The following is a 26,801-nucleotide window of genomic DNA, read 5'->3' on the forward strand; positions in this document are numbered from 1 at the left end:
TCCCCCTCCATTCGGTCCCTACCTCGCTCCTCTACCATCCCGCCCCTTCTCCGAAGTCTGTCTCAGCTTACCGTATACCTTAACATAATAAGATTGCATTATACAGTATATACAAAATTTCCAGTTTAAACACGGCCCCCGTTCCTTTAAGGTCTTGTCTAGCGAGCGTTTAAGTTTCCAACTACGCGAGACACGCGAAAAGTTCAACGCAACAAATAAACAGCTTCGATTTATGTTTGGTGATTCAAGGATACTTAAATGAAAATTGAAGGTTGTATAAAAATTGAATTTAAATATTATAGAATACGCGTAGTTTAAATACCTTCTACAACGAGAATAAAAAAAAAAAAAAAAAAAAAAAAAAAAAAAAATTAATTTTGAATCCAGAATAAAGAGCGTCCCCTTAATTTTCAAACGTATTTAAAGCACCTACTTAAAGAAAGACACAACAAGGTTGTAGAAACCGATGCTCAACATATTCGTCGTTAAAAATAAACCACACTATACCAATTCTACAAATTCACCATCGCAAAACATTCGTAGAATAACACGAACCAACCCTTTCGATAACCCATGCCCCAAAAAAATCTGTTGCCTCGAAACACCAAATCATCAGTCTTCTCGTTCCCGTCCAGCATCGATGGGAAAAAGTCCCCAGGACCGTGGCACGAGAATTGCGGGAGAGAAGCTCCCGTTCGTCCGTCGCGTTGGATGGTCGGGTTTCGAGCGATTATGTCGTATAATCCGCGGTGGGTGCGTTTGTCACGGGTTGGGCGGCGTGTAGACCGTTGGTGTCGGGTGTCCCTGTGGGTGATATTCCCTGTTATCCGAAACGCAGGGCTGTTATCCCACAGGACTTACCATACGGAAGCGTCGCGCGACGCGCATCGGCGAGGAAGACCGACGGGGGTGTGAGAGGCAAACGCTGCAAGAAAGGAGACTTCGGGGGGGTACGAAGGGGAGAAAGGGTGTGGTCGGTGTCCGGGATTCGCAGCGGGGACGGACATTAATCACCTCGCGTCACCAGCCGTGATCTCGGCGAATTTGCAATTAATTCGAAATTGCCGTCATCGTTGTGTCTCCGAAGACGAGCCTCGTTCGGCGCCGTCCGGAACTACGGGCCTTGGTGGTTGTGTCGAGTTGTACGTGTGTTTCTCTGTGCAAGGGGTTAAGGTTGGGGAGGTGGGGTTTGTACAAGTGGGGCCCACGCTTCTGTGAATACCTATCGCGTGACGTAATAAATTGTTTGCGGACTCAATTTAATTAATTAGCGACCGGTCGGGTAAGCGAGCCAACTGTACGGGAGCTAGTGATTAAAATGAAAAATGAACATCCGTCTGATAACGAGGATACGAGCGGACTTTGTACCGAGTTCCTCGTAATACGGGTGACACGATTAGGTGGGCACTGGTGTTATTCCGTCACGGAGATGTTGTTTTCGATCTAGGGGATGAACGGAGTGTTTGGGATCCTTTGTAACAGTGATTTATAATTTTTCTCGGATCGTGATAGGGTAACGATGAAACTTTGTCGAGTACTTCGTCTGTATGAAAATAAAAAAGAAAGTACTTTTTTAATCTAGGTACGGTTCAATCTAATCATTACTTAATTGATGAAAGTACAAATAAACGAAAAATAGTTTCATATTTGCGGAATAAAATATGAGTGCTACCTGACATGATTGTTCCAAACATTTGCAGAATTCCATTCTATTGACTGTTTCAAAAACAAACTAAAAAATAGGAATCAACTATTTGCAAATATTCGTGACACGGTGGTTAAAAATCTCTTGTTTGTCGCGAGCAGGACGATTTATGCCAGCGGGATAATTCTATTACCGTGGAAATCATTATACTCGCGAGCACACGAGGGGGTATTAATTTTCAGCTTGTTTAGCCGATTTAATTAATCGCGATGAAAGGTAGAACGCGTTCGATTAAATCGTTCGTGCCCGTCACTTTGTGTTTTACATTTCCCAATTTACGGTCTGGCATAACGAATATAATAATATAAGCGACGTGTAGCGATATTCAGAGAACGTTACCCGTAATATCGGCTGAAACGATCTTGTAAATATAGGCTTGCGTTTGTTCGCGCCACAGCGATTCCTTTTGTCCACGAATTTTAAATTAATTAATAATTCCCGTTTGCATCGATATCGAACGTTTGTGACGGGTCATTTTAAAAGCGTTTGTATTATTTTTCTGGGGGTGAAATTTAACAGTAACTCTCCAATGCAGCCTCAGAGAAATCATTGGTTCATTGAACAAGGCACCATCAGGTTTAACGTATTTATAACGTATTTATAACAAAGTCAATGTTTTAGTTAATTAAAATTGTGATTAAAATCAAAATCGATTAAATTGATCAACGTTGAATAAAAATTAAATTATTAATCTGTTTAATTTATAATTTTACTACATATTTTACTATTAACTTTCAGTTTAGTATGTCAGGTACTTCGTTAAAAATAATTTCAATTATTGTGCAATTTTCGAGAAGACACGTGGACCTTGTCTCTGACAACCCGTTTCAGGCCAGAGTCGGTCAAACTCTAGCCACGTCTAAGGCAGGGGTTCGCTGAGTCAGCTTTACTGACCAAACCACCAGCATAACTTGAACGAAACGCCAATTCATCTTCTAACCTTCCTATTTGATGTCCCAATCTAGGAATTGAATTATGTTGATTGACTTATATAGGGTATTCCTTCATCTTTCTCAGCTTTAGGCTAGACTGCAAATATTTATGCATTTACGCTAAGTGTAAATATAAAGAAAATCTTAAATATACAAATGCATACCTATATTAAAATAAAAATATTAAAGTACGCGTTACAACGTTCGGAAAACAAAACGTACTTCAATTCGAGTCTTTGATCTTCATCCGCGTCTGTAAACGCATGAATTTCCATAAGCATCCGCAGTCTAATTATTACAAAATGTTTCCTTTCATATTTTTCATATTCAATTAAAAACCAGAGTGGATCCGTCCGATCTCTGAAAGTAATTAACTTTTTGCAGTACTACTCGCACGTCGCACACCGCACAATACTCGTACGCGTCGAGGGTGGCTTCCGGTGGATCATCGGCCACGTTCAACTGCGATAAGACAAGGGCGACAGTCCGCGCCCTCTCGCACAATGGGGTGGAGTCGATCTAGGCTGCAGTAATATCCTTTTTTTGGTCGAAAGTGCGCCCCATCAAGTTCCCATCGACCCCATGAGACCGACGGTGTTACAAGTAATTGTCGCCCTGGGGTGGCTTGGGCCCTCCCCACGTTCATCCCTTGCTTCTACTCGATCAGGACGATGGGAGACGAGAGACGAAGACCGACGCCATGAAAGTGAGGAAGTGAAACGAGAGCGGGAGGGAGAACGATCAACTATTTAAAGAGGAAATAAGAAAGGGGGCAATTTTAAGGGCGAGGGGTGCCATCGCACATCCAAGAAAGATACGTTTCTTCTAAATATGATGATACTTCGAATATATCATTATTTAAGATGGTAAATCACGGACCTATAATATATATTATACTGTAATATTAAATAAGAAAAGGGATATGTATTTCTAGCTTCGGAGGATTTATTCTAACGATCAACCTGTTACCTAATGCATCGCCTTCGCAACCGGGGGTTGTAAAAAAATTCGTATTTCCAGAATCTAGAATAGCTACATCCCCTACTTTTATGAATCCTCTGCAGCAAGGGGTGTTCCACGACCCGAGAAAGGAAAACAGACCATTCGAAAAAGGAAACTGTAGGTGTTTGGTAACCTACATAGACGGAGTAATAGACAAGTGGAAGAATGGAGTGGAAGAATGGGGTGGAAAGAGAGCAATCCCCCGCAATTCTAGAATGAAACGCCCCAACGGTGGCGCGCCCCGCTTGCCATTCGGGGAACTGGCCCGAGGGAGGGAGAAAAAGTAGCGACGAACTTTCGCCTAACAAGTGGATGATTCACAAATCATCCCCAATTCCGAGCGAGCCACCCCCGCTACGAGAAACTTCGCTCGAGTCTATACACCCCGGGTCCGTGGCAACCAATAACTTTCTTTTTGCTCGCGTCGTTGAATTGAAAAACAAAGAAAGACGAAAAAGGACGGACGGGGGAGGGAGTGAAAGTAAAACGGTACAACTCAACTCGGTTGTTTCGGGAATATCGAGGTAATCGAGGGTGAGATCGTTGAAAAACAGCCCGTTTTTGCTTCCTTGAATTCGGTGTACGCTATTTCGATTATATCCTCTCTCTATGCTTTCTCAATTCTTCCATTCTATCCGCTCTATTTTTCCATTTTACAAATTTTATTCTCTCTACTCTTCAATTTCGAATTTTCAATTTTATATTTTCAAACGCATAAACATCCGCAGTGCAATCGTCACAATTAAAACAAACCACACCGTATAGTCCTCGTACACCTTACCTCTATAACGAACACGATTCAACGACGATACCGTATCAAACAAAAGCACATTCGCCAATATGTTCAGATAAGCATCAACGAGTTCCAGCAAACCTCGCCGACCGAATCACGGCCACCCCTGTTGGGGTGAATTTCGAGGCTGATAAAAGAAACAAAGTGTCGTGAGTCACGAGGGTACGATCCAAGTTTCTGGTCCAGATCGGATCGGATTACTCGCGATCCTCGAGATGCCTCGACGCGATCACGGGGCACAGATGTATGTATATATGGACGAGAAGGACGCGGGTGAGTCAGGTCAACGAAGGTCGGTACTTTTCTCCAAGTTCGGGACTAACTTCCCCCGCGAACGAAAAACCGGATTCGTCCCCCTAAACGAGGGGAGGTTAGGTTGTAATCGAGATCGGTAAATTGCACGGGAACAAGCGCGCGAGTCGCGGCGGAAAATCTTGGCCAAACGACGCAACGTTCCCTACGCTGATTGGATATGTTTCGCTTCATTGGACGGACAATTCTCGACGATCGCATTTTGGATTCCATCGGTTTTTCCGTTCGATCGTGTCGAACGATTCCGATGTAAATTCGCGCCCGGACTACATTTGCGCCGCAACAAAAGCGTCTTTATGTTTGGTATGCTCTCGTAGGTTATTTAAAGGCCAGAAGGTTCGATTCAATTTTTTGAGTAATACATTCATAGTGCAGAAGACCGTGAAAATTCCAAAATAAAGTGGCATTCCAAAATAAAAATTGTTTCGGAAATTAAATTGCATGCGAAATAGTTGCTGCATCATCGCAATTATGAGAGACATTCAGGCGATCCGGCGCGGTTGAGCCACCCCGAAACATAACCACCCCGGTAAAAATCTGAAATGGAATACGGTAACTGAAATTGAAACCTAGAAAATACACCAACCCAAGTGTCTCCAACGGGCGAAGTGAAATGATAAAGCCGGCCCAGATAAGGAACCGAGCGTGTCCCATTCTCGTTAGGAATAAGTTCCCGGAAAGTTCCGGGGTCGGAACGAGGCGCATTTGTTACAGAAATTGGTCCGCGGCGCTAATTCCAGTTCCGCTCGATCCGGGATTCGCCGGAACGATCCGTGGCACCGTTGCGGGGACGCGGAGACTGTCTTCGGGCGTAGAAGATAAGAAGAAACGGCGTTTCCGTGACCGCGAGAATGGAGAGATTTCGCGGTTAACGAACCTACGGGCGAAATCCACGAGATAACGAGTAACGCAAGGGGGGAAGGGGGGTCGGAGAACGGTCCCCGCTGGATAAGTCGTAGTCGTTGCGTCGTTCCCACGACGCCGATAAAGCGTTACAGGAACGATGCCACCGTGTGAGTGCCCGTACAAACCCACCCACCCCCCGCCACCCTCTCGGTTTTCGACGAGCGTCGAAATGGCTGGCAATTTTACTAGAGGACGACAGGTAACCGCCATCGACGTTTCGTGGAAATTCGAGGATTCGACAAATTTGCTGGTCGCATTCTGCGGCGACACTGTTGTCGTTCCATGGGGATGTCATTACACGGGGAGACGTTCGCATGGCTGAGAGATTTCGCGTTCGTTTCGGGCTCGTAACTGTTACACAGAGTCGAGGGGACGCGCTTTCAGCAAACACGCCCGGCGTTTGACAAGAGAAACTTTCGGTGGAGGTGTTTTCGAAAATGTTGGCTACAATGTGATTCATTTGATGGGAGTAGTTTCGCGATTGAGGTGTTCGTATATTTTGTACGTAGGATATTGTTATTATCATTTATGTGAACTTTTCCCAATTCGGGATAAAATGGTCCTCCGCGCTATCGAGGGACGCGATGCGCTTGCGCGGGCCTCTACCGAGTAGCCCTCCGGTGCCGAGGAAAATACTCGCACCGACCATTAGCGAGGTGCAACAATGCGGAACAAAGTAAACACGTGACTCGGCCGAAATGGCAACTCGCAGAGGCGTGCTCGTTTGCGTACCCCAGACCGGGACGGATAGCGTCCGTCACGGGTGGCTCGCAACGCCCGGCGAAGGGGGCGAGTTTGCCGAGGGGAGGGGGTCACGGGGTGGGCTGTATCAATACTCTATCAATATGAAATACAAACAGCCAGTATTCGAAAGGGAGACGGAGAAAGGGTGGTTGATGCGAACCAGCGCGGCGCGTTCCCTTCTGGTCGCCAAGGAAACCGAATCCACGGTGCGCCCAAACCCTCTCAAACGATGGAACACGGGGTGAAAACACGAAAAGTCGCGGCCCCCTCCTCTTCTCGACCGGGAACGTTAAACGCGAAGGAAATCGAGCCTACGTGCTTGTCGTTACGCGCTTCGGTTACCGTGAATTCCGTATTAATTTCTGACGAGGTAGGGGGTGGCAGATCTGCTTGACTTTATTGCCGAACGTAATTGTTGGTTTGGCGTCTTGAGGGGCCAGGCGCTGCTTATTAATAGTAATTGAATAGGATGTTCCTTTGCCGTACGGAGTTGCGTGAAGGAAGTCGTTATGAGAACGTCGAGGGTTGTACGGATACTAGCAATGCCGAAGGGAGGGGTGGTTTTGAAATGTCGTTGGGCTATTGCGAATTGCGTTATTGCCAATTTGTTGATTATAGTCGTGCGTGAATGTAAGGATAAAATATAATAAAAAATTATTATATTTCTATGTTATATTATATTATATATCTAATTAATAATAAATAGGGAGGTCAAAAGGGATCAAAATCATCCTTAAGTGAATAGTGAAAGGCTCCTAAGATCATACACTCTTTGTCTGGATTGCCATGGACTCACTTCACTTGTCTGACCAAGAAGTAGAATGAGACTGTACCTAGTCTGGCTAGTGTATGAAACGTACATAAAAATAAACGATAATAAATTTCATGTGTTAGTAGTAATCAACGTCTCATCGATTCTCGAAAGAAACCCTTTGCTAATGTACGTACCGGGTGTCCAACGAGACTCTGCCAGGAAAATTCGAGGTCCGCGATGTTCGCTGGCACAGGAACGACAAAGTTCATCGCGTAGGTATTGACCACCCCTTCTCTGACGTAGTACAGCTCAGCTTCGAGTCCTAAAAATAAACATTACTTCAGTCGAGGGTTCAGTTATGGATAAGTTACAACGGCGACGTAAAATTACAAAGGAAAAGTTCCCTCTCCGTTCGTCTTTCCGAGACCACTGAATAAACTATGCGACACATGCGACTTTCGTTTCTTGGGGAAGGATATTGACCAGAACAACGTGCTTCAAACGTGCGGATGAATATTACGGGCATCCTCAAGACGATTAATAATTATAATGCGATACGTATTCAAAATCAATTCGAGATATGTATTATTAAAAAAAGAAGAAATGTTTGAAATAAGTAGCGAGATGTTAGCAATAACTCGGCACCACCCTCAAACCATAATTTAATCACGCGTCAAGGCGAACAGCCCCACTCGCACCTTCCCCAATTTTCAGTTTTCGCTCAATAATTATCCATCCAGGGAACGAAGCTTCATTCGATCCGCGTTTCACATTTTGTCCCCGAAATCCTGAACCCGCGAAATCCTTCCATGCGAGGACCCCGGAGAGCAAACCCCTGAATCCCGATACGGTCACTTCGCTAACAAACCGCCCCTGGTGGAAACTTATCCAACGATTACTGTCGCTACGTTTGCCCCCTCGATAAGATCCCATCTCGACGGTACACGAGTACCATGAGTTCCACTGGTGGTATCGTCTTGGGGCTCAGCGATGCCTATAAGGTCCTGAGACAACAGAACGAATCATCAATCTCCAATCCAAAACAAATCCAGGAGAATAAACGTCGCGCGGTGTCTCTACTTCACTTGTTTGATCAATCGTTGATGTTTCTACTTGCTTGACTAAATATGTTCCCTTTACTTCTTTTCCAGCAAGTCAGACGGAGAGAACTCTACTTGTCCGACTCGATACGTTCCCTTTCTACTCTTCAAGTCAGGCGAATAAAACTCTACTTGTGGGTAAGGTAATGGGTAAGGTCATACGTCGTCTGACTTGCTATAGACTCAATCTACTTGTAGAATCATCTACCAGAAAGTAGAATAAGACCTAGTCTGGCCGGTAGAATTAGATCATACATGGTCCGAGCCGGAAACATGCAACTAAAATTAATATCTCCGAATTAAATAAAAACATTTATAACGCATACAGTAACATTTATAAAAATTCTCTGTAAAAAAGAATCCCGTGGCTATTCCACCAGCGGATTTCGCAACGCGATCTCTCCAGATCCTCCTCTATTTCGACCTCGTCGCATACTCTGGATCATGATCTATACTTCTGGCAGTGGCAGAGGAGTTTTCGTAGCACACGTTTCTGGGCTCGTCCGCAGGAAAATCTAGTAGACACACCCGGATACGCGATCTGAATTTTTCTCCGGCGATCGGTGCGTCATTCGTCTGGCTTCACGTATGACTACGCAATTCGATATCACGCTCGCGACATGCCCCAAACCCTTGGTAATCCGTGAGCGTACGTGTACGTACGTGTGTCCACGTGCGCGCATACGGTCGAAGAGTACGAGCGCACACCGGAACGGAGACGAGTGTCGCGATAAGACGCCTTTGAGGATGGGAAATATGCAGAGTCTGGAATACGTACGCGTCCGAGGTGAAAGGGTGGAGAGAGTGGGAGGATGAAGAGAAACGATCCTGAAATCTGGACGATGTAGATCACGTCGTGAATGGAGTGTCTTTCCTGGGAATATGAATCTCGGCCAACAGTCGCGCCATCCGATGGGCTGCGATCCGAGGGCAATATTAAGCAGTTTAACTCTTTGAGCCCTGGTGGTTCTGTTGCTGAAGATTGAACTCTTTTCAGAACTTATTACGTCGGTGTATATACTTTCAAGTATATCTCGAAAATGTTATTTCGAATATTCATTAGAATATTCACTTTTTAATGTTGCCTCTTAAAGGATAGATTGAGTTTTCTCTTTGATTGTAATATTTACAATTTTTTAAGTAGGAACAGTAGAAATTTTAGTATCTAAATATATATATTTTAAAGTAAATCTCAAAAAATTTTTATCGAAAAAGAAGCCTCGTATCGCGGTCTTTCCCCCGAGGCAGCGTATTTTACACACACATTTTCCGCTTCGTGCTGTTAATAACATTCTAATAAATTAAAATTAATTGCATTCCTGTTCGAGAAGAATACCCTACACTTGTTACGTTCCCCGCCGTTTAGTAATCATTGCAAACGGCACAAAGAAAAATATTTCCCGGCCTCGCAGAAGAAAGGGAAACGATAAAAAGAATCTGATTGAAATTCTTGCGCAACTTCTCCCTGAACACCCGTCCCAAGCTACCGGAACAACTTAGTTCAATTTATAACACGGCGTTCAATATTAGCTCTACGTTTTCCGAATATATATATATATATATATATATAATATATATATATATATATACAGCGGGATGTTAGTACGCGGAGTTAAGGCGGCGTGGTACAACGTAGACGAGGGTAAGCGCAGTAAGAAGATTAAGCAACTTCTTACTCGGTGGCGGGGCTCTTACGAGCGAAAGACCAACATCAAGCGGAGAAACTGATAATGACAGTTTGCGGAGTATCAAGCAGAGCATCGCGTTAATCGAATCACTCGGCCCAGGATTTCATTCCATCGTCGCGTGTTCGATTGGCGAAACGGAAACGCGATCCGTAAACCTCGAGATCATTCGTGACACTGAAATCGACGAAAATGCTGTTTATAAAACATCACAATGTCCTTCGTATGCAATTTTATTTAACTCTTTGAAGTTAAAAGTGAATTGTAAGCTATCCCACCTTTTGCTTAGCTTTATTATTTTATTTAAATTTTATTTCTTGTCTGACCAGTTCGCACCTATTCTACTTCCTGGCCTAACGCGATGGCCTCGTGACAAATCGTGGCGCCAGTTGAATTTCCACGTAGAAACTCCACTTAACAAATGACTGTTTCATGCACATCGCATTCGATCTTCACTCTGACGGCGGCGCGCGACGAATTGCATCCCATAAAAGAAGTTTATCGCGTCACGAGCTCCGAAGACACAACGCACAGAGGCTTGGTCGCGTTTTTATAATTCCATTCTGCCCTTAGGGAATTTCACGCCGCCAGAGTGTCCGTGTCTGGCGATACGCGCGATGCACAATCGTTGACATATTTCCACGTCGGTTTATCAGTAGCGCCTAACAGGAAATGCCTCCGCGAACGCCCCACGCGCATAAAACGGAAGGGTTGTGGCTCTCACGGAAGGAAGTAAGGTGTTGTCTAGGGTTTGGCAAGATCTCGCCGAGATGGGACGAATGATACTAATTTTTGGCTACGTGGGACGATAAGTAATTAATGAGAGTGTTGTCTACGTACGTAATTATAGAGGGTTATTATAGAAATTGAGAACTGTAGTTTTCTTCACCATGGAGAAACAGAAAATTTTAAATAAAAATAAGCTGGGTTGTTATTTTTCATCCTAAAAAGATACCTACGTTTTCTCACAATTTGAGGATAAAAACGCACTCAACCTGGAACTGATTTCTCCTTCTCTTGACGGTACACTGGGAAGCTTATCAGAGAAAAAGTGCTCGCCTGCGTGGCCACGTTTTGACACTGCAGAACTCGACGGTCCGTTCGCACCCTCCAGCAAAATATTTCACGAAGATAAATCTTGGGCGATCCCTCGAGAAACACGCGCAACTACCTCGACTGGATTAACTCTCATAACAGAGAGTGGCCAACTAACGGACGCAATCAAAATGCAGACCGTTGCGAAGCGTCGGCGTGCATTAAAAGAATTCTTGTTTAACGCGTTAAAAAAGTAAATTCCTTTTTTCATTTTAATTGGATTTCCTGGACAAAATATAAAATTTATCAGGTAATTTTGCTGTGGTAAAATACCCCAAAAAATTGATTTTTTGAAAGTTCTGGACTAGGAGGATACCCCTCGAACTTTTCGTTGAAAAGACGTTCCAATTATTACCTAAGTAATCGACCCCCTAATTCGAATTCCTCCTTAGGCTGTCGAGATTAGAGCAACGTCTACCGTTCCGTCCATTCGTGTATTTTTGTCTTACCGGAATTCGTTTGTCTTCGCGGGGAATAAGGACTTGCTGATAGGGGAGACTCGCAGTTTAATCGAAACAGGGTGGCAGTTTTTATTTGTGGAGATAAGCGATCCTAAAATGAGATAGCAGATGACTAATGTTTATTTACCAATGCATCTGTTCGAAGGTTATTTGTAAAACACGATCAATTGAAATTGATTCATTAATGAATGCAAACAAATTAAAATTTCGACGTAATATACATCTATAATATTTTTTAAAGCTAAATAGTAATTTCTAAGAAAGCAAAATTCCACAGTTCGATACGAATAAAAATAAAATTCTGCTTTCATGGTAGAGTGAGAAATAATGGTACACCTTATTTTTTCTTTTCTTTACAAACACTATGATTCTCCTCTCCTCATCCATCACTCCATTTTTGAGTTTCCTACCTAAGTTCACTTCTCATTTTTCAAAGAGAATTATTGCCAGAATAGAACAGCACACAGAATCACGTGAATTTTCACCAGAAATAAAATCTACCACAGGGTAAGAATCGCCAATTTCTATTTCGTCATCGAAAATGACAATTTTAGCGTGGCTAAAATGTATTCACCCTCGTGACGAGATCTTCCAGGGCAAATATGCATGCAAAATTGAATTCACTGGGGACGAAATACATTAAAGTCTCTCTGAAGGAGAGCCACCCCTCACAGAGGGATGAAATAGGGGAAACGGTTATCAGCTTGTCATCGTGTGTTAGAATATTACAAATTCCACGATATCTTCTGTAGATGAAAGGCAAACATAAAACACAGTTGTATGCTGCTCTGAATAAAGAGTGTCTTTCATGTAACATGTTCCATAAAGACACGAAGATTTGCTAAAGTGATACAAAGACATTTTCATTTGTTGACATGGCAAGTAGGTAATTCAAATTCATCGCGAATCCAACTTTTAGATTCAATCTTCCATCGGGCTTTTTAAATCTTTTCTTAGATAACAATTTCTCTTTATCGTTTCCTGAATCTTGTACATAATCGTTTACATAAACATCCACAGTCTACCTGTTACATTAAAGAAACATTTTTACTCTCATAACAATCTACACAATTGTCCTCTAACAAACCAACAAAACAACCCAACCATGTTTCTGCCTAAGTAACCAGTAAAGCCACTAAAAAATACACGGAACTGAAGCTGTACCTCCAACTTCCGTTACATCGCTCCTCTTCAAATATAATAAATCTTAATAAAAACCACCCACTCTTCCACGTCCCTTAATACACCACGGTGTTTCGCGATGAAATCGCAGCCAAATCCATCAGACGCTCTCCTCAAATTCCCCCAAGTATAGACTGATCGAGCGCTCAGCGGGTCACGTAGCGATTTATCAATTTAGCTCGGCGAGAGACCGCGGGTGGAAAAATCCGCAAAGAGGATTGCCGCGTTTCCCTCCCGCGGGACCCGATACGGCATATGGGAAGAGTGTCGGAACCAGGAAGACGGGTTATGGATTCCTCTCAGCTGGGTGTCGATGGCTGGCTCTTCTGCCAGTGCTAAGTAGAAAATCATGTCTCCCGTATGAACAGGCAACCAGTGCCGGGCGGACTGCTAATGCCGAAGGAGCGACTGCATCGTTAAACGTCTGTCGAAACCTTGGCCAAGACGGCTCCCGATGCAGTTCGCCGAGTTACATCAAGTTGATTCGAAGGAGCCATTTAATGCCACTTAGCAATTCCGATTGCAGGTGTTCTCGCCAGCTTCGATGTAAGCTGCATCGAGTGTCTTGCCATTTGTGGGTTACGTAGCTTTCAATGGACCGCGATGCCAGTGTCGAGCGGTCCAACGACCCGACAACGCCATTGTACGCGCGGTATAGTAACCGTGGAATTTATAGGGTGCGATTCGGCGAGCCATATTGGGAAAATTTACAGATGGTTTCCACACCTGAGTGCTAAGCCGGTAGGTTCTAATTAACGTGAAATTTATAGAGATCGAATCGGGAGCCATTTTGGATAATTTACGGACGTCCATATCTGAGGAGCGGGATTAAGGCTCTATTAATCGTGGGTCCTCGAGTTACTTGAGTCGAGTGCACGACCACTTTAAGTTGTTACGTTGCTGTGTAGTAAACTGATTTAAAACAGAGTAGTCTGTAAGACTCGCTAATGTAGAACACTTAGTTGGTAAAGCAGACTGCGCTGTAGCACACTGTCGATCAATTAGGGCTCTGCACTAGCGAACCTTACCGATAGAATACGCTATACTATCGACCGAATAGCATACCTTACCGTAGGGTAACTTTCCGTTGCCCCATGCACCTCGTTACTCAAGAGACTCTGTAACAGTCTGCTTTCGAGGCTCACATTTAATCATAGAATTAAACTCCTAAGCAATCGATCGACGAACCCACAGCCCTCGCATATCTTTCTGTTCCTCTAAAGGCGAACCAATCAGGAAGACGGGTAAACATCTCACGCGTGGATGTACGTACGAAACGCGAGACCGGAAAGCGGTTCAATCAGGGTCAGGAGCCAAGGTAAACACATTAGGGACATAACGTCCCTGGTAGGAAGCATATCCCGGCCCAATAGGGGAGCGGGATCTGATACGTTCGTCTACGACGGAAATTCGAAGCGTCTTGAGAGTCGAGGGTTGAAAAACTCCACCGTGGGAGGGTTGGTTTCGGCGCCGCCGCACACCCTCAACGACTAATCTCACGTCTGTAAACTCTGTTTCCTCTGGCGGGAGTTTCCTTTTGTTTATCCATTCGTGAATGGACCCGGTCGTTTTCACCGCGTGCAGAGGGTAGATAAAATGTTCGGAACCTCGTTACTTCGCGCTGCGTTTCTATGAAAATCTCCGGGAGGTTCGTTAATGAAGAGAAACAGGAATGTTGCGAGAGGAAATTGCTTGGATCTCGCGGGATTCGTGAACGGGAATAAGCTATCGCGTTTCTGAAAGCGATTTCTTTCTTCGTTTTCACGAAGACGAAGGAGATACGCGGTTCGATGGAGTTCACAGGGTTTTAATTATGTAACTATGCGGCCCGAAATCTGGACAAAGGTGCGAGCAATCCTTTTGGCAGTGACGATCTGTTCGAAGTGTAAATTAAAATCTTCAATTAATTTAATAAGCACAACTTTTCTTTCAAATAAAAGCACCGAAAATCCTCGCCTCGTGCATTTCAATACAACGATTCGTCCACCGTATCGATCCCACTCGGGATTTAATTTCTGTGTCGCGAGTACGCTTAATCTTTCGCGAATCCGTGGGTAATTACGACACCAAACAGGGAACGCGGTTTGCCCGTCGACGGGAAACAAAGTTGACAGCGATAACAAGATAGACCGGGGCAAACTCCTCCTTGTTCCAGCGATTGTCGCGATAACGAGATTCACCTGAATCGGCCGGAACGAAATTAACATCTATCGATTACACGCCGCCGCGATGGTTGGACGACTCATGAAAATGTAACGGGGCAACGGTTACGCGAGCGTCGCCGGTTTTCTCCGAACTTTGTCAGCCATAACTAAATTCCGTTGAATCAACGAAAGTTTTCGCCACTCGTGCCGGTCGACGCGACAGTTGGAGAAATTCCGGAAAAGTTTGGAGATCGGTGGCCCGTGATTCCGCTGAAAGACTGCGAGCGAGAAATAGCCCGAGTATCACGTATCGAATAGCTATGAGAGGTGGTGAAATTTTTTTATCGCAACTGCGGTATGGATGCGTTCCTGTAAGTTCCGAAGTGTTTATAACTAAGTAAAAATCGGAAAGTAGGTGGTAAATAGGAAACAAATTCTGTAATGTTTCTTGTGTTAGATTTTCTATGTTCTATGTCTTCTGTTTTCTATGTTTTCTATGTCTTCTGTTTTTTTATTATCCGTAGAAGACCATACTTTCATGGAGAAAATGAACAAAATATTTAAGGGTGGATGCTACCTGATGTGTTTCGAACGATGAATTATAACGTTATCAAGGGACGCAGGAATTATCAGGATGAAAATGAACCATGCGTAAAGCAAGTCTTGCTAATTTAATGTCCATTGGCGCGCACGACTTATTTCATCCGAGTCATTTATCGCGACACGGTTCACGCTTTTGCGCTCCCGCTGGCGCCGAATGGAATTTCAGGATACTCATTTGTCGTAACCCGGCGCCCCGAGTCGCGTTGACTGGTCGAATTTGTAATAAAGAAGATAGATGAAACGAGGGGGATACGGCTAATCTTTTACTCCTCCGTTTCTCATCGTTTTCCTTTCTCATTCGTTATTCATTAAGGTTCAGTTTGCTTTGCCGACCGAGCGTCGCACAATTTTCGACGATCCCGAGCTCTTCAAACTTATTCCTTCCTTCGGCTCGACTTTCTGCCTGCTGACGATTGATTTTCAAACGTTTAAATTAAACCCGTTACCATAAAATAGAATACGTAGGAAGAATATACTTTTGCGCCTTTGGGGTACGCATACTCATCTTCAAATACCACAAATTGCAGGTATTAACATTCCATTGAACTGTACTATTAAATATTTGGGCAATGTTTAACCAAGTAATAAACTGTTTCTAATCACCCAAGAAATTGAAGCGAAAACGCTGCTTTGAAAGTTTGTTAAACGATGAATTAAGCTTTGTTGCAATTATCCCTCCATTCATTTTACGACCAAATGAAATTTCTTTTATTGAAACATTCAAACTTCAAATGCGAAAAATTGATTGAAATGTTTCGACCCTCCGTAGTCGTTTCCAATTTTTTAATATTGCATTCCAACGTCGACGGACTACTAGATAAATTCTTGGACTTCGCAAAATAACGAAAATTACCTCGAAACAGGTGAAAAAAGAAGCAGCATTAACCTCGTGTCGTAAACAGCATCGCTCCCCCAACACTCCGTCCTTTGAGGATGCATCAACCCCCGACTTAAGCATCAGAAAATCCACAATCCCGCGGGCCAAACGCTACTCCCGCGCGTACCCGATATCATCCCCAACCACGATTCTCTTAATCCGTCGTAATCGCGGCCATGATACTTTCATAATCTTCGTGAAAGTTTCGCAGCCAGCTAGGTCTATTCCAGCCTCGAGTGTACTCCCAAAGTGGTCCATTTAGGATCGTGTATCTACTCTCGACGTCGAACGCAGAGAGTACCCGACACAAGGGGGATGGTTAGCTACAAGGAGAAACGGTGGAAAGGGTTGGGGGTCATTTCAGCAAGCCGGCGTTACTTTTCGCAAATTATCTCGCCGCCGGAGAGCCCGGAGCACTTCGTCTGAAAATTATCTGCTCCGGTCCGACGGCGGTTCGTCCCTCTGTCCCCTTCCAACCCCTCTGGAAAATTTCCTTCCTCCCTGTTCCGTCGTTTCTCGACGCTCTCGCGAATGGGTTGCAGTTGCGTCGGATCGTTTGTGGAGAAAGTAAAAAGGAAGTGCCGCGAGAAATCTGACGGTCGGGGGACGTGCGGGAGGGGTGGAGACAAAGCCAAAGAGCGAGTGAGAGAGAGAGAACAGGCCACGGTGCCAGAGGGAGAATCATTGTTTCCCCGAGTGGGCCGCAAAAGAGCGTCGTCGAGTTAGAGGGATGTTTGTCTTTAATTAAAATCAGTCGCAATCCGTTTCACGTGCACTGACAACTCACCCCCTTCGCTCCACCCCGGACGAGCCACGCCGTTCCGCCCCGTCTCCCCCTCTATGCCGCTCAACCACTTACCAGTTTGTCGAGCAGCAGTCTTAATATTCAATTATTCCGCGGTGCTTTTAAAGAGTCGCGAAAACGGCTTCTCGCGTGGCAGTTCGTCGCTGGAAATCGATCCTCAAAGATTACGACTTCGTCGTTCTAATCGACGGATGATTTAGGAAAAGGAATGCAAGGTTCGATCAGGTTCAAGGGGTTGTTTGTTAGATATGATAGATAGAATACAATGCTTTTACTGGTATTTATGAGGTTGAACGAATTAGAATGTTTGGTCAATTATGAACTAGATTGTTATGCAGAAATAAGAATTGCAATCTTTCAATAATTTATTAAATAGAATTTTTGAACAATTCATTAATTATAATCTTTGTTTAAAATATAAAAATTAAATCGTCAAGTAATTCGATGATTACAACTTGTGTTTCAAATTTTTATAATAATGTAATAATCGTATCATATTTTACAATATATAGAATTCAATAATTAAATAATTAAATATTCGAATTGAGTAAAAAAACATGTATTCCTATTCCAACTATTCCAACAACCATGGAATGATTCCTGAACGTTATCCTCTCGCTCTTCGCGCAAACGTTAAACATCTCGACAAAACGCTGTCGCTGTTATAATAAAAACTCTGGAGTCCCTTTTTCCTTCCCCACGTTCATCCTTCCCGTTTTTATCAACGGGTAACCGCCCTCAACGCTTTTCTTCTCCATTCTCGTGGTTGGTCGGTGTTTACAGCCGCGATTATTTACCAGTTACTGATTCTCGGTAGGAACAATGGGCAAGGTACCGCGATACACCTGGTGTACGCGACAAGAATGGTCCCCCCGCTTGAAAAATGGCGACACGAGGACGCGCCAGGGTGAATTAAAGCCCGCTGCCAGCGACGAACGTGACGGCTAATTGAGAAGCTCGAGGGAAACTTTCTTTAAAGGCTGCGGGAAAGATACCGAGGGCAATTAGAAGAAACGATGATCGCGATTCGTTAGCGTTTACTTTGATTTAAATAATAAAGTCCCTTACTGTTGCTTCGAAACGGTTAAAATAATAAAAATGATATTCTATCGGTGGATATGTTTCATTCACCCTTATGAAAATAAAATCATTTTATACAACCCTGTAATAATTTCAACCCTTGTGAAAAAGTGTCACCGATAAAATAAATTCAGATATTGCCCCATAGAGATAACCGATCGTCTGGTGAATGAGCGGAGGGGGTAGAAAAGAATCAACTCGAGCAGTAATCTCGCGTGAATCCTATAACCGCGCGACGTCTCCGCAAATTGATAGCGCCATAAAATCGAGATATCAGTCGCACGAAAGCTCCAATCAAATCCTCACCGACGAATCCCTCGGATCGTTACCATCCTCGCGATGCACTTCGCGCGGTGAGTGCCTTTCGAGTGCGCCAACCTTTGAGAGCTCGAACATCAACGAAAACACTCATTAAACTAGTCTGAGGAAAGGGAGGGAGCGTCTCGTTGGCGTAGCCTGCGCCTCCCGTCGCACGGCCGAACAACGAAGGAATCGGATGAAATTCGTTTAAACGTCCTTTCACGAGCAACGGTCGCCCCCGTTGATCGATTCGATTGCTCTTCGAACGAACCCCGGCCAGATACGAGCGGTTTCGGTAAGTGCGAGTCGTGAAACACAATCAACGCGACGACACTCGCGCCAGATCGATCGAGAAACAGCTAGATGGACAGAAACACCGATGGCTCGTTAGGTGGATGGCGACTGAGGGGGTGGGAAACGTTCCAAGGAACGGAGGAGGGAAAAAAAAAGACGACTCGAACGGGGGCACACTTAGACAAATTACGGTGGAACGTCCTGGAGTGAGGCGAATTATTATTATTCGTTTTATTTTCTTTTTAAGTTCGCTGTTGTATCTTCTTTTTTGTAATGGGATACAGGGGTGACCATGGAAATTGCAGTATTAGCAATAACGAAAGAAGAGGAAACCATCATTAAAAATACACTCGTGATCAGTTTCACTCGAGCATTGAGCACCGCAATCGGTGGCGCCTCTAGTTCGTCCGCTCGCCGTGCCCAATTCTCAGCAACTACATCCACGAGCTGAAGGAAACAAAGAAACGAGAGTACGAAATTGAAAAACAGCTAGATGGACAGAAACTCCGACGACTCGTTAGGAGGACAACGTTAAAGGGGGTGGGCAACGTTCGAGGTAAGGGAAAAAAGGCGACAGTAGCTCCCGACCGGTTTAAAAAGTGACACACGAAGCGTAATTATCGACAATTATCCGCGCCCCTCCGTTCATTCGAATTCGTGTCTAACGCGGGAAACAGCGACGCGTCGATTTAACCGGGCTGATTCGTCGAGCATTAATAATTGTATCTGCTCGTATCAATTCACGGTCCGTTGAAGCTGCGAAAAGGGTGGGGGAGGGCTAAACTGTCAGCGTTGCTTTCTTTCGCGCATTTCCTGGAGCACTTTCACTTTCCACGATTAACGGAAGCGTGCGGAGCTTTTAGTATATTTTCCGCGCGGACTTTTTGGTAATATTTTTATGTTTGATAATGCTCGAGCTATTGCTAATATTTAATTAAACATTTGGACTCGTATTCGATAGAAAAACCTGAGTGATTGATAATTGTTCGATGTAGTTAAGTATCATTTATGTTGGAGCCAAATAAAAAAAATCTACTTGGCAAGAGAAGGCCTTCCGGGAAGTTGCTAGTTTCGTTGAATGCTCTCCGCTCATCCCAGCTTCGTGACCAAGCCACTAAAAGATGAAACAATCGATAGCGACCGACGGAATGTCTCCTGGAGTAAATTCTTTCACTCCCTGGATCTTAATACGCGCAACGGAAGTTATAGCAAGTCCAGCCACCCCGAAGGAGGAAAGAGAGGCAACGAGACCACCGAGACCAGGCAATCAGTTTGTCTGGAGGATATGGTCGTCGATTCGCAACAGGCGGCATCGTCGTAGTCGGGGAAATCCATATCTGATTCGATCGCTCCCCTTCGTCGTTTGCGTGAAAGGAGGAAAAGCGTGGAAAGGGGTACGAAAGAAAAGTTGCCCGTCGTCGACGGATGGAAAAACAATGAAGCAGCGGCGGAAGCGTGTACAAGAGCCGCTCCTTTCAGACGGGTTCGGCTCGTCGTCGAAATTCCGCGATGATTGCCACGACTTTTTAATTAACCATCGCTGATTAAGACGCCCATCCTATCGTTCAGCTGCAGCGGCGATAATTAGGCGAGCTCCGCGGGCCGGAATTTTTAATCGGGGAATATCTGCTGGAACAATTTCGTACGAATCGAGGGAACGCGAGGAAAACGAATCGGAACTTCATCCGTAATCAAGCTAATCACTCTGACGGCTGGAACTGGAATTAACGCGTTCACACCTTTTTTCTTTACTGAAGCATCTCGTACAGCCTTGGCGTTGTTTATCGGAAATTTTAATCGACTGGCTTATACAAGCAATGTCACACTATGTATCTCTTATAGCTGAGATTGCATCTAGTTCTGAAACGTTTATAATGCGTCCTCTTACATGTTCATTGGAGAATCTAATTGCCTAGTTTGTGCAAACTATTATGATTTCCGAGGTTGTAAAACCAAACTCTCCCTTTACCCAAAGCGATTTACCCATTCACAACGACGGATGCCCTCCCATAAATCCCGCCGTGCTGTTCTAACCACCGCGGCTGTTTCAGACACTCGTCACCGGATTTATTTCCTCAACGACGCGTAGCAGGTTATGTACGAGACTTGTCGAATTGGATTTGCGTCGAAAGGATCCTTGCTCAGACGTCAAGAACTTCTCGCTCCTCCACCCGTCTTTGGCCCGACGTAATCCTGCCAACTTCAGGCGGTGATGCACCAACATACGTCTCGCACAATCCTCTTGACGATTCCATCCGTGCGCTGCGTCTCTGACTTTGGACGCTGGATTTATCGCACGGGAGCACTCTTCTATCTTATTGATACATCTGGTAAGCATCCTTGCGAGTTCTCCGCACTGTTTCCCCGAAATGGAGTTTTCGAGTTTTGCTAGGTGTATAGCACGCTACTGGCGTGGATGACGACAGGACATCTTGGCGTTAGGGGTGTATCAGATGATAGTAAGACCTTGTAGTTATCGAGTTGGAAATTTAGTTGGCCTGTACAAACGCTATCAAACATATTTTCAATCGTTGATAGACAAGAGAAGAAGCGGCGGGAATAACTTCTCGTCTCAAGCCGATGGACATCGAGTCACCGCTGCATCAAACGAACTTTCCTCCATCGCAGACGCGAAACGGCAAATTCTGAACGATAGCGAAACGATTCCTCGACAAGCAATCAATCTAACGACTCAACAATTTTTCCCCGGCTTACTGTTAATCGCCTGCGAAAAACGACAAACTATACGGCATCAGAATGAATACTCTTCGAAAACGCTAGGAAAAGAACAATGGCCTCCCAACAAAAAGTGAGAAAGGAAAGAAAAGCAAGCGGGATAAACGGGCAGGATGAGTGCAGAGAGGCAGAAACATAAAAAATGTTCGAGGATCACGAGCAATTTCCATCGAATGCAGTGGAACGGGTATTACGCCTGCAGGCAGATTTTATGCGGTGATAGAGTTCGACAGATACGACCGTTTTGCAATATGTGCCGGCGCACGGCAGCCACGGGCGTCCAGCGATTTTCTACGCATTCTGATTTCCGTTCCGGCTGGAAAAGTAGCGCTTTTTCGACGCCGATGCTCGACGGTCACCGTCGTTCCCCCCTGGAGCGTGCATTACAGCCCTCGAAGCACTCCGCGCGCGGCAAGTCTAATATTTTACTAGTTAAAGCACTTCCCAGGCCACCATTTGCACAAGCTCGTCGGTTGGCGCCACAGAAAATGCACAGGGACGAATTATGGGGTGGGTTCCAGGGAAGCTCTTCGATTTACTTCGTTGAAAATCGGTAGAGAGAAGTGAATATTGATTTTTAATGTTCTATATTTTTTAATTAATTTATGGTAAGACTGTGGATGTTTGAGCAAATATTTCGATGACACAGAAATAGGAAATTAGACGAAAGACAAATACATTTGTACAAAAAATACTCTGAGAGTACTCTGTAGGTAAATGTATATGAAATATGATTTTCTTTTGTAACAGTTACGCAAGTAGAAGTCTAAGATAGCTTACTCATTTCTGTGCTATCAGTACTGATAGAGCAAGAAGAACGTACATAATACACATTCAACGTACACAAAATAAAAAGGTCGATCACCTTCGTTATTCGAACCTTCTATCCGGATAAGAATTTTGCTCATCTCCGTATCCCAAGACCCGCATAGAACTGGACCGACAAGCATCCACGGTTTTCCCTGCTGTTTTAAGAATCTACGAGCCCCGATCGCCAGTATTCTCCGGAGCAACGTGAACAATTTTCATCGAAGAATGAAAAATCGTTGCTTTGGGAAAACACTTTTCCTCCGGGTTCCTTTGTCAGGAATCCCGACCGTCTCGATCGAATATTTAATATAAAGTATACGAAGACAAAGGTTTGAACTTCAGAGGTGAAAGTTTCGTTTGATATTTCGCAGCGTCCATTTTGTATATTCCTGTCACCCGGAAAGCCCCGTCGCGCTAACTTTACGAACCTCTGTTATAACTCTACGTTCAAATATGTATAAATTTTCCCTCTCCCCTCCCCGTCCCGTCTCTCTCGCCCGCCGCCCTCTCTATTTCTGCATACATATACGTCTATGTGCAAACGTGCTAAACCACTTTGGACGTCATGCGTGCACCATGCGTTTGGCACGTACCATATGTCACACGGAAACCGATGGCACCTCGGCTCGATCGATGGTCCTAAAAACGTCGAGTGAGCTTGATGGGATTCCAAACGTAAATAAATCATATTACCGCGCGATATTAATCTTGAATCTTTCATCGCAGTCCCGCAATTTTCTAATATTTTATATTAATTTCGCGCATTGCCTTGGAACGTTCCGATAGAATGGGAAGCTCGACGTTTGAGTTAAACGTCCAGTAGGTGATGAACAGCAAATATTTGACACTTGAACAAATAAAGATAATATGAGAATATTTGAGAGTTTGCTCTTGTATTACTATATTACTCTGCTTATTACACTGCTGCTACGCTAATAAAAATTCACCGCTCCAGAATCCTTACTCCGATTCAAATTCAATGATTATTACCATTCCGAGCAGTTGTAGCGAACGAAACAATTAAGCAAAGTATTCGAGGAATTATATCAGGAAACGACGGCGCCTTTGGTCTCGCATTCTATAGACGATGAGGTTAGGTTGCGGATTAAAGGAAAATCCCTAATACCATTTTCCTCGCCATTAGAGGGTTTATTGATCCCTGGATTCTAATCCACTTCAGCGGGAGCGATGCATCTACTCAATGCGAACACCTATTCAGAATGGAATGCCTTCTCGAATCGAACGAAGCGTACTTTCCGCGCAAATGGCGCGCGCCGCAAATCCCAAAAAGTGATAATCTCGACATTTCGAATTTATTTGTACGTTTGTCGAGGTTCTCCAGGTTGCACTCTGCACACGTCCTATCATGCTCCAACAATTTTACATGGTCTAACGAAGATGAGAGCTCGACAACCCGAAAATTCATGTAAATTTTAACCTCTGCGAAAGTGTACTTCAAGTGACGTTAACAACCTGACTATAGTCAACCCTCTGCTTATACCGTTTTTATTCAATATGGCACATCAAATTTTTATATATACATTCTATTATTATTATTGAATTTTTAGTGTCTCGTACGTTATTGTCTTCTATTTTACTTAATTTACACTCAACTATAATTAACATTATTTTCCATGCTGACAAAGAATTAGGATGCTTCGTACAGAAAAGAGGTGAACAATTTCGATAAAAAAAAAGAGGGGGGGGGTGCTGATTAATGAACGTCCAACATAGGAATAAATTTTGTTCCCGAAACGCGTCCCGACGAGAAATTTGCATAATAAAATCCACGCGGCCCAAGAGAGCAAATAACAACTTTGGGAAAACGGTGGGAAATATAACTTGGCCGATTTTCGCGTTTCGTCGCTGAACGCGATACATTTTATATTCGTCAGAGGATTAATATTATTCTCGTTTCGAGGAGCGATATTCCCCAAAACCGCGGTCGGGACTTTCCAAACACAACCGGTTTGCACATCGGCCAACGAAATTGTCCTGGCAAACAGAGAAGCGGCTGATGAACATATATTAATTTGCCGTGCAAACAGACGATCGCGGCCGAGGCTTAACCCGCTCCATCGGCGATATCCGAGCGCGGTCGCCGCGGGATGAATTTTTACGCGTCTCCCGGGCTCGCGCGAGTGTTGCGTAAATCACGTGCAAACGACGACGCTGGGGTACACGTGTAAATATACAGGGATTCGCCGGGAAACTGGTGGGCGATCGTGTTTGCTCGTATTGGGCAAGGGACTACTTGTCGATTGGTTTCTATTCGATAAGTATTCGAACAGGTACTCGAGTAGGTAAATATTTGAATTGGCAGGTATTCGATTAGGTACATATTCGAGAAGCATTCGGATGGGTATGTGCTCGATGAGTAGTCGAATAGATGAATGTTGAAAGAGTATTCAAATAGTTAAGTATCCTGTTAGGCAGATGTCCAATACGTATTCGAATAGGTGAGAATAGGTTCGAATTGCTTAGACATCCAAAGTCTTACCATAAATTAATTAAAAAATATAGAACATCAAAAATCAATATTCACCTCTCTCTACCGATTTTCAACGAAGTAAATCGAAGAGCCTCCCTAAAACCCACCCCATAATTCGTCCCTGTGCATTTTCTGTGGCGCTAACCGACGAGCTTGTGCAAATGGTGAATCTAATACCATTAAAGTAAAGCCAAACACTGGAGTACTATCACGATAGCCAAGAGTCAAATATTCAAATACCGGAATTCTCAAACCTGATTTAAAAATTTGGGACCAATCGAGTGCCATGCTCGTTCCCATCGATCACGCGGATTTTATGTATCCCGAAACTCATTGAGTCCCAGTCGGACATCCGGTCGTCGCGCGTTTCACGTCAGGACAGAGATTTCAAGTGTTTCATTGTTAAATTTTTTACACACCCCTCCCCCGACGAGATTTTTCCAGTCTTGCGGAACGCTGAAGAATGAAAGGCTCAGCGCAGCCCGCGCGTCGTTCGATGGTCGTTATTTATTGCGCGACGGAATCGCGATAAATAACGACCGCGCGCTGTCGTATTAATTCTTTCCGTGCCGCGTCCGGCGGCGCGCGATAATGGAGAAATAACGTCTGATAGTAAATCGGTCCGGGCGTCGTAAAACAAATGTATTTATCAAACGAAAAATTCAAATCGAGATGGGCGCAGTAACTCCTATCTTTGGGATCGCGAATGGAGAATTGCGAATCGTTGGTTTTCTTTAACGGATGTACGGTAATACTCTCATTAAGATAAATTCAGGAATATAAACATTTTAATCGAACGCTGTTTACTTGGTAGCCGATCGAGTTTCATTTATTCAGTCGCCAGCCAAGCGAGTCGACGGGTAGCTCGCGATAATTAAAAATAAACAGTGGCAGCTATGATTCGTGTCATTATATCCAGGAATTACTGTACCAGCTTCATGAAGAATGAAAAGGAAATAAAAGTTCCAACTCGTTAGTTTAGGATATTAGGATGCTAATCGAAAGCTATGCGTTTGCCAGACACGCCAAAGTTCGCGAAAACGAACCGTTTTCTAGAGCTTTAATCCCTAACTCGATTACTCGCTTAAAGCAATTAAGAGCAGATTTTCCTAGAAAATAGCACGTTCCGAGCGTTTGTACTATAAACCCCAATCTAGACTCGGCTCACACGCGCAGAGAATTACGCGTTAGACTGTCTGGGCCTTTAGTAGATTATTCTTAACCCCGGGGAAGAACTCGACCTTGCAACAAGATTTTCTCGGCTTCAGGTCGTGGTAAAAATCGCTTTGCAACGACAGGATCGCTATCAACCCGGACTTTCAAGTATCTATGCCGCTACCAATCCCGCTTTCAAGTAACTAAACACGATCTACTCCATTAACTTTACAATTTTAAAGTGTGTTTCGCGATTAAATAAACTCGATAAACACGGGACGTTTATCGAAAACTCATTGATGCTTCCTTTTTCCACGGTTAACGTCATTTGCTCAACCGCGTGTCCAACAACGTTACAGGAGCCGACTTTCATCGAAAAACTGCATTATCTGGAAATCGTTTTACCGCAAAAATGAATGCATACCCCACCGCCCGACACGCGTAATTTGTCCCCCTTTCATCCGGAGCACGGTTCACGGTGCATTACCAGGAAATTCGCTTATTTTATGTCACTCATTTTTGAATTCATAGCCATCGCAATTTTCCGCGATATATACGCGGCACTCGCTTGAACGTCAATGTCCACGTCACGAGGACTCTTCAACCGGTAGCAGCCGCTAACTTCAGCTCGAGCATAGAGTAAGTTGATTCGATAGAAAACGGGTATAGTAATTAACCGGTTTTAGTAATATACATTTCATTGCAGTGAAGTACGCGTATGGTATACACTTTGTAGTAAAAGGGAATGTACGATGAATCAAAGGGTAACACTTGAGAGTGAACAAATTATTGAATAAAAAGTAAGACGTTTACGTTAATTTACGTTTCGATTTTG

The 26,801-nt window shown here is 44.1% G+C and overlaps 1 protein-coding gene across 1 annotated transcript in view; it reads right to left on the minus strand.

Annotated features, from left to right (window-relative positions):
- The window catches only part of LOC128895538 (tyrosine-protein kinase Drl-like), a 75,062-nt gene that overhangs the window by 41,402 nt on the left and 6,859 nt on the right, over positions 1-26,801 (minus strand). Inside the window, exon 2 of the mRNA XM_054158222.1 lies at positions 7,343-7,470. Coding sequence (XP_054014197.1) covers positions 7,343-7,470 — 128 coding nt within the window. The remainder of the gene's footprint in view (positions 1-7,342; positions 7,471-26,801) is intronic.

This window comes from Hylaeus anthracinus, unplaced genomic scaffold, assembly GCF_026225885.1.
Source record: "Hylaeus anthracinus isolate JK02 unplaced genomic scaffold, UHH_iyHylAnth1.0_haploid 5, whole genome shotgun sequence".
Classification (NCBI taxonomy): domain Eukaryota; kingdom Metazoa; phylum Arthropoda; class Insecta; order Hymenoptera; family Colletidae; genus Hylaeus; species Hylaeus anthracinus.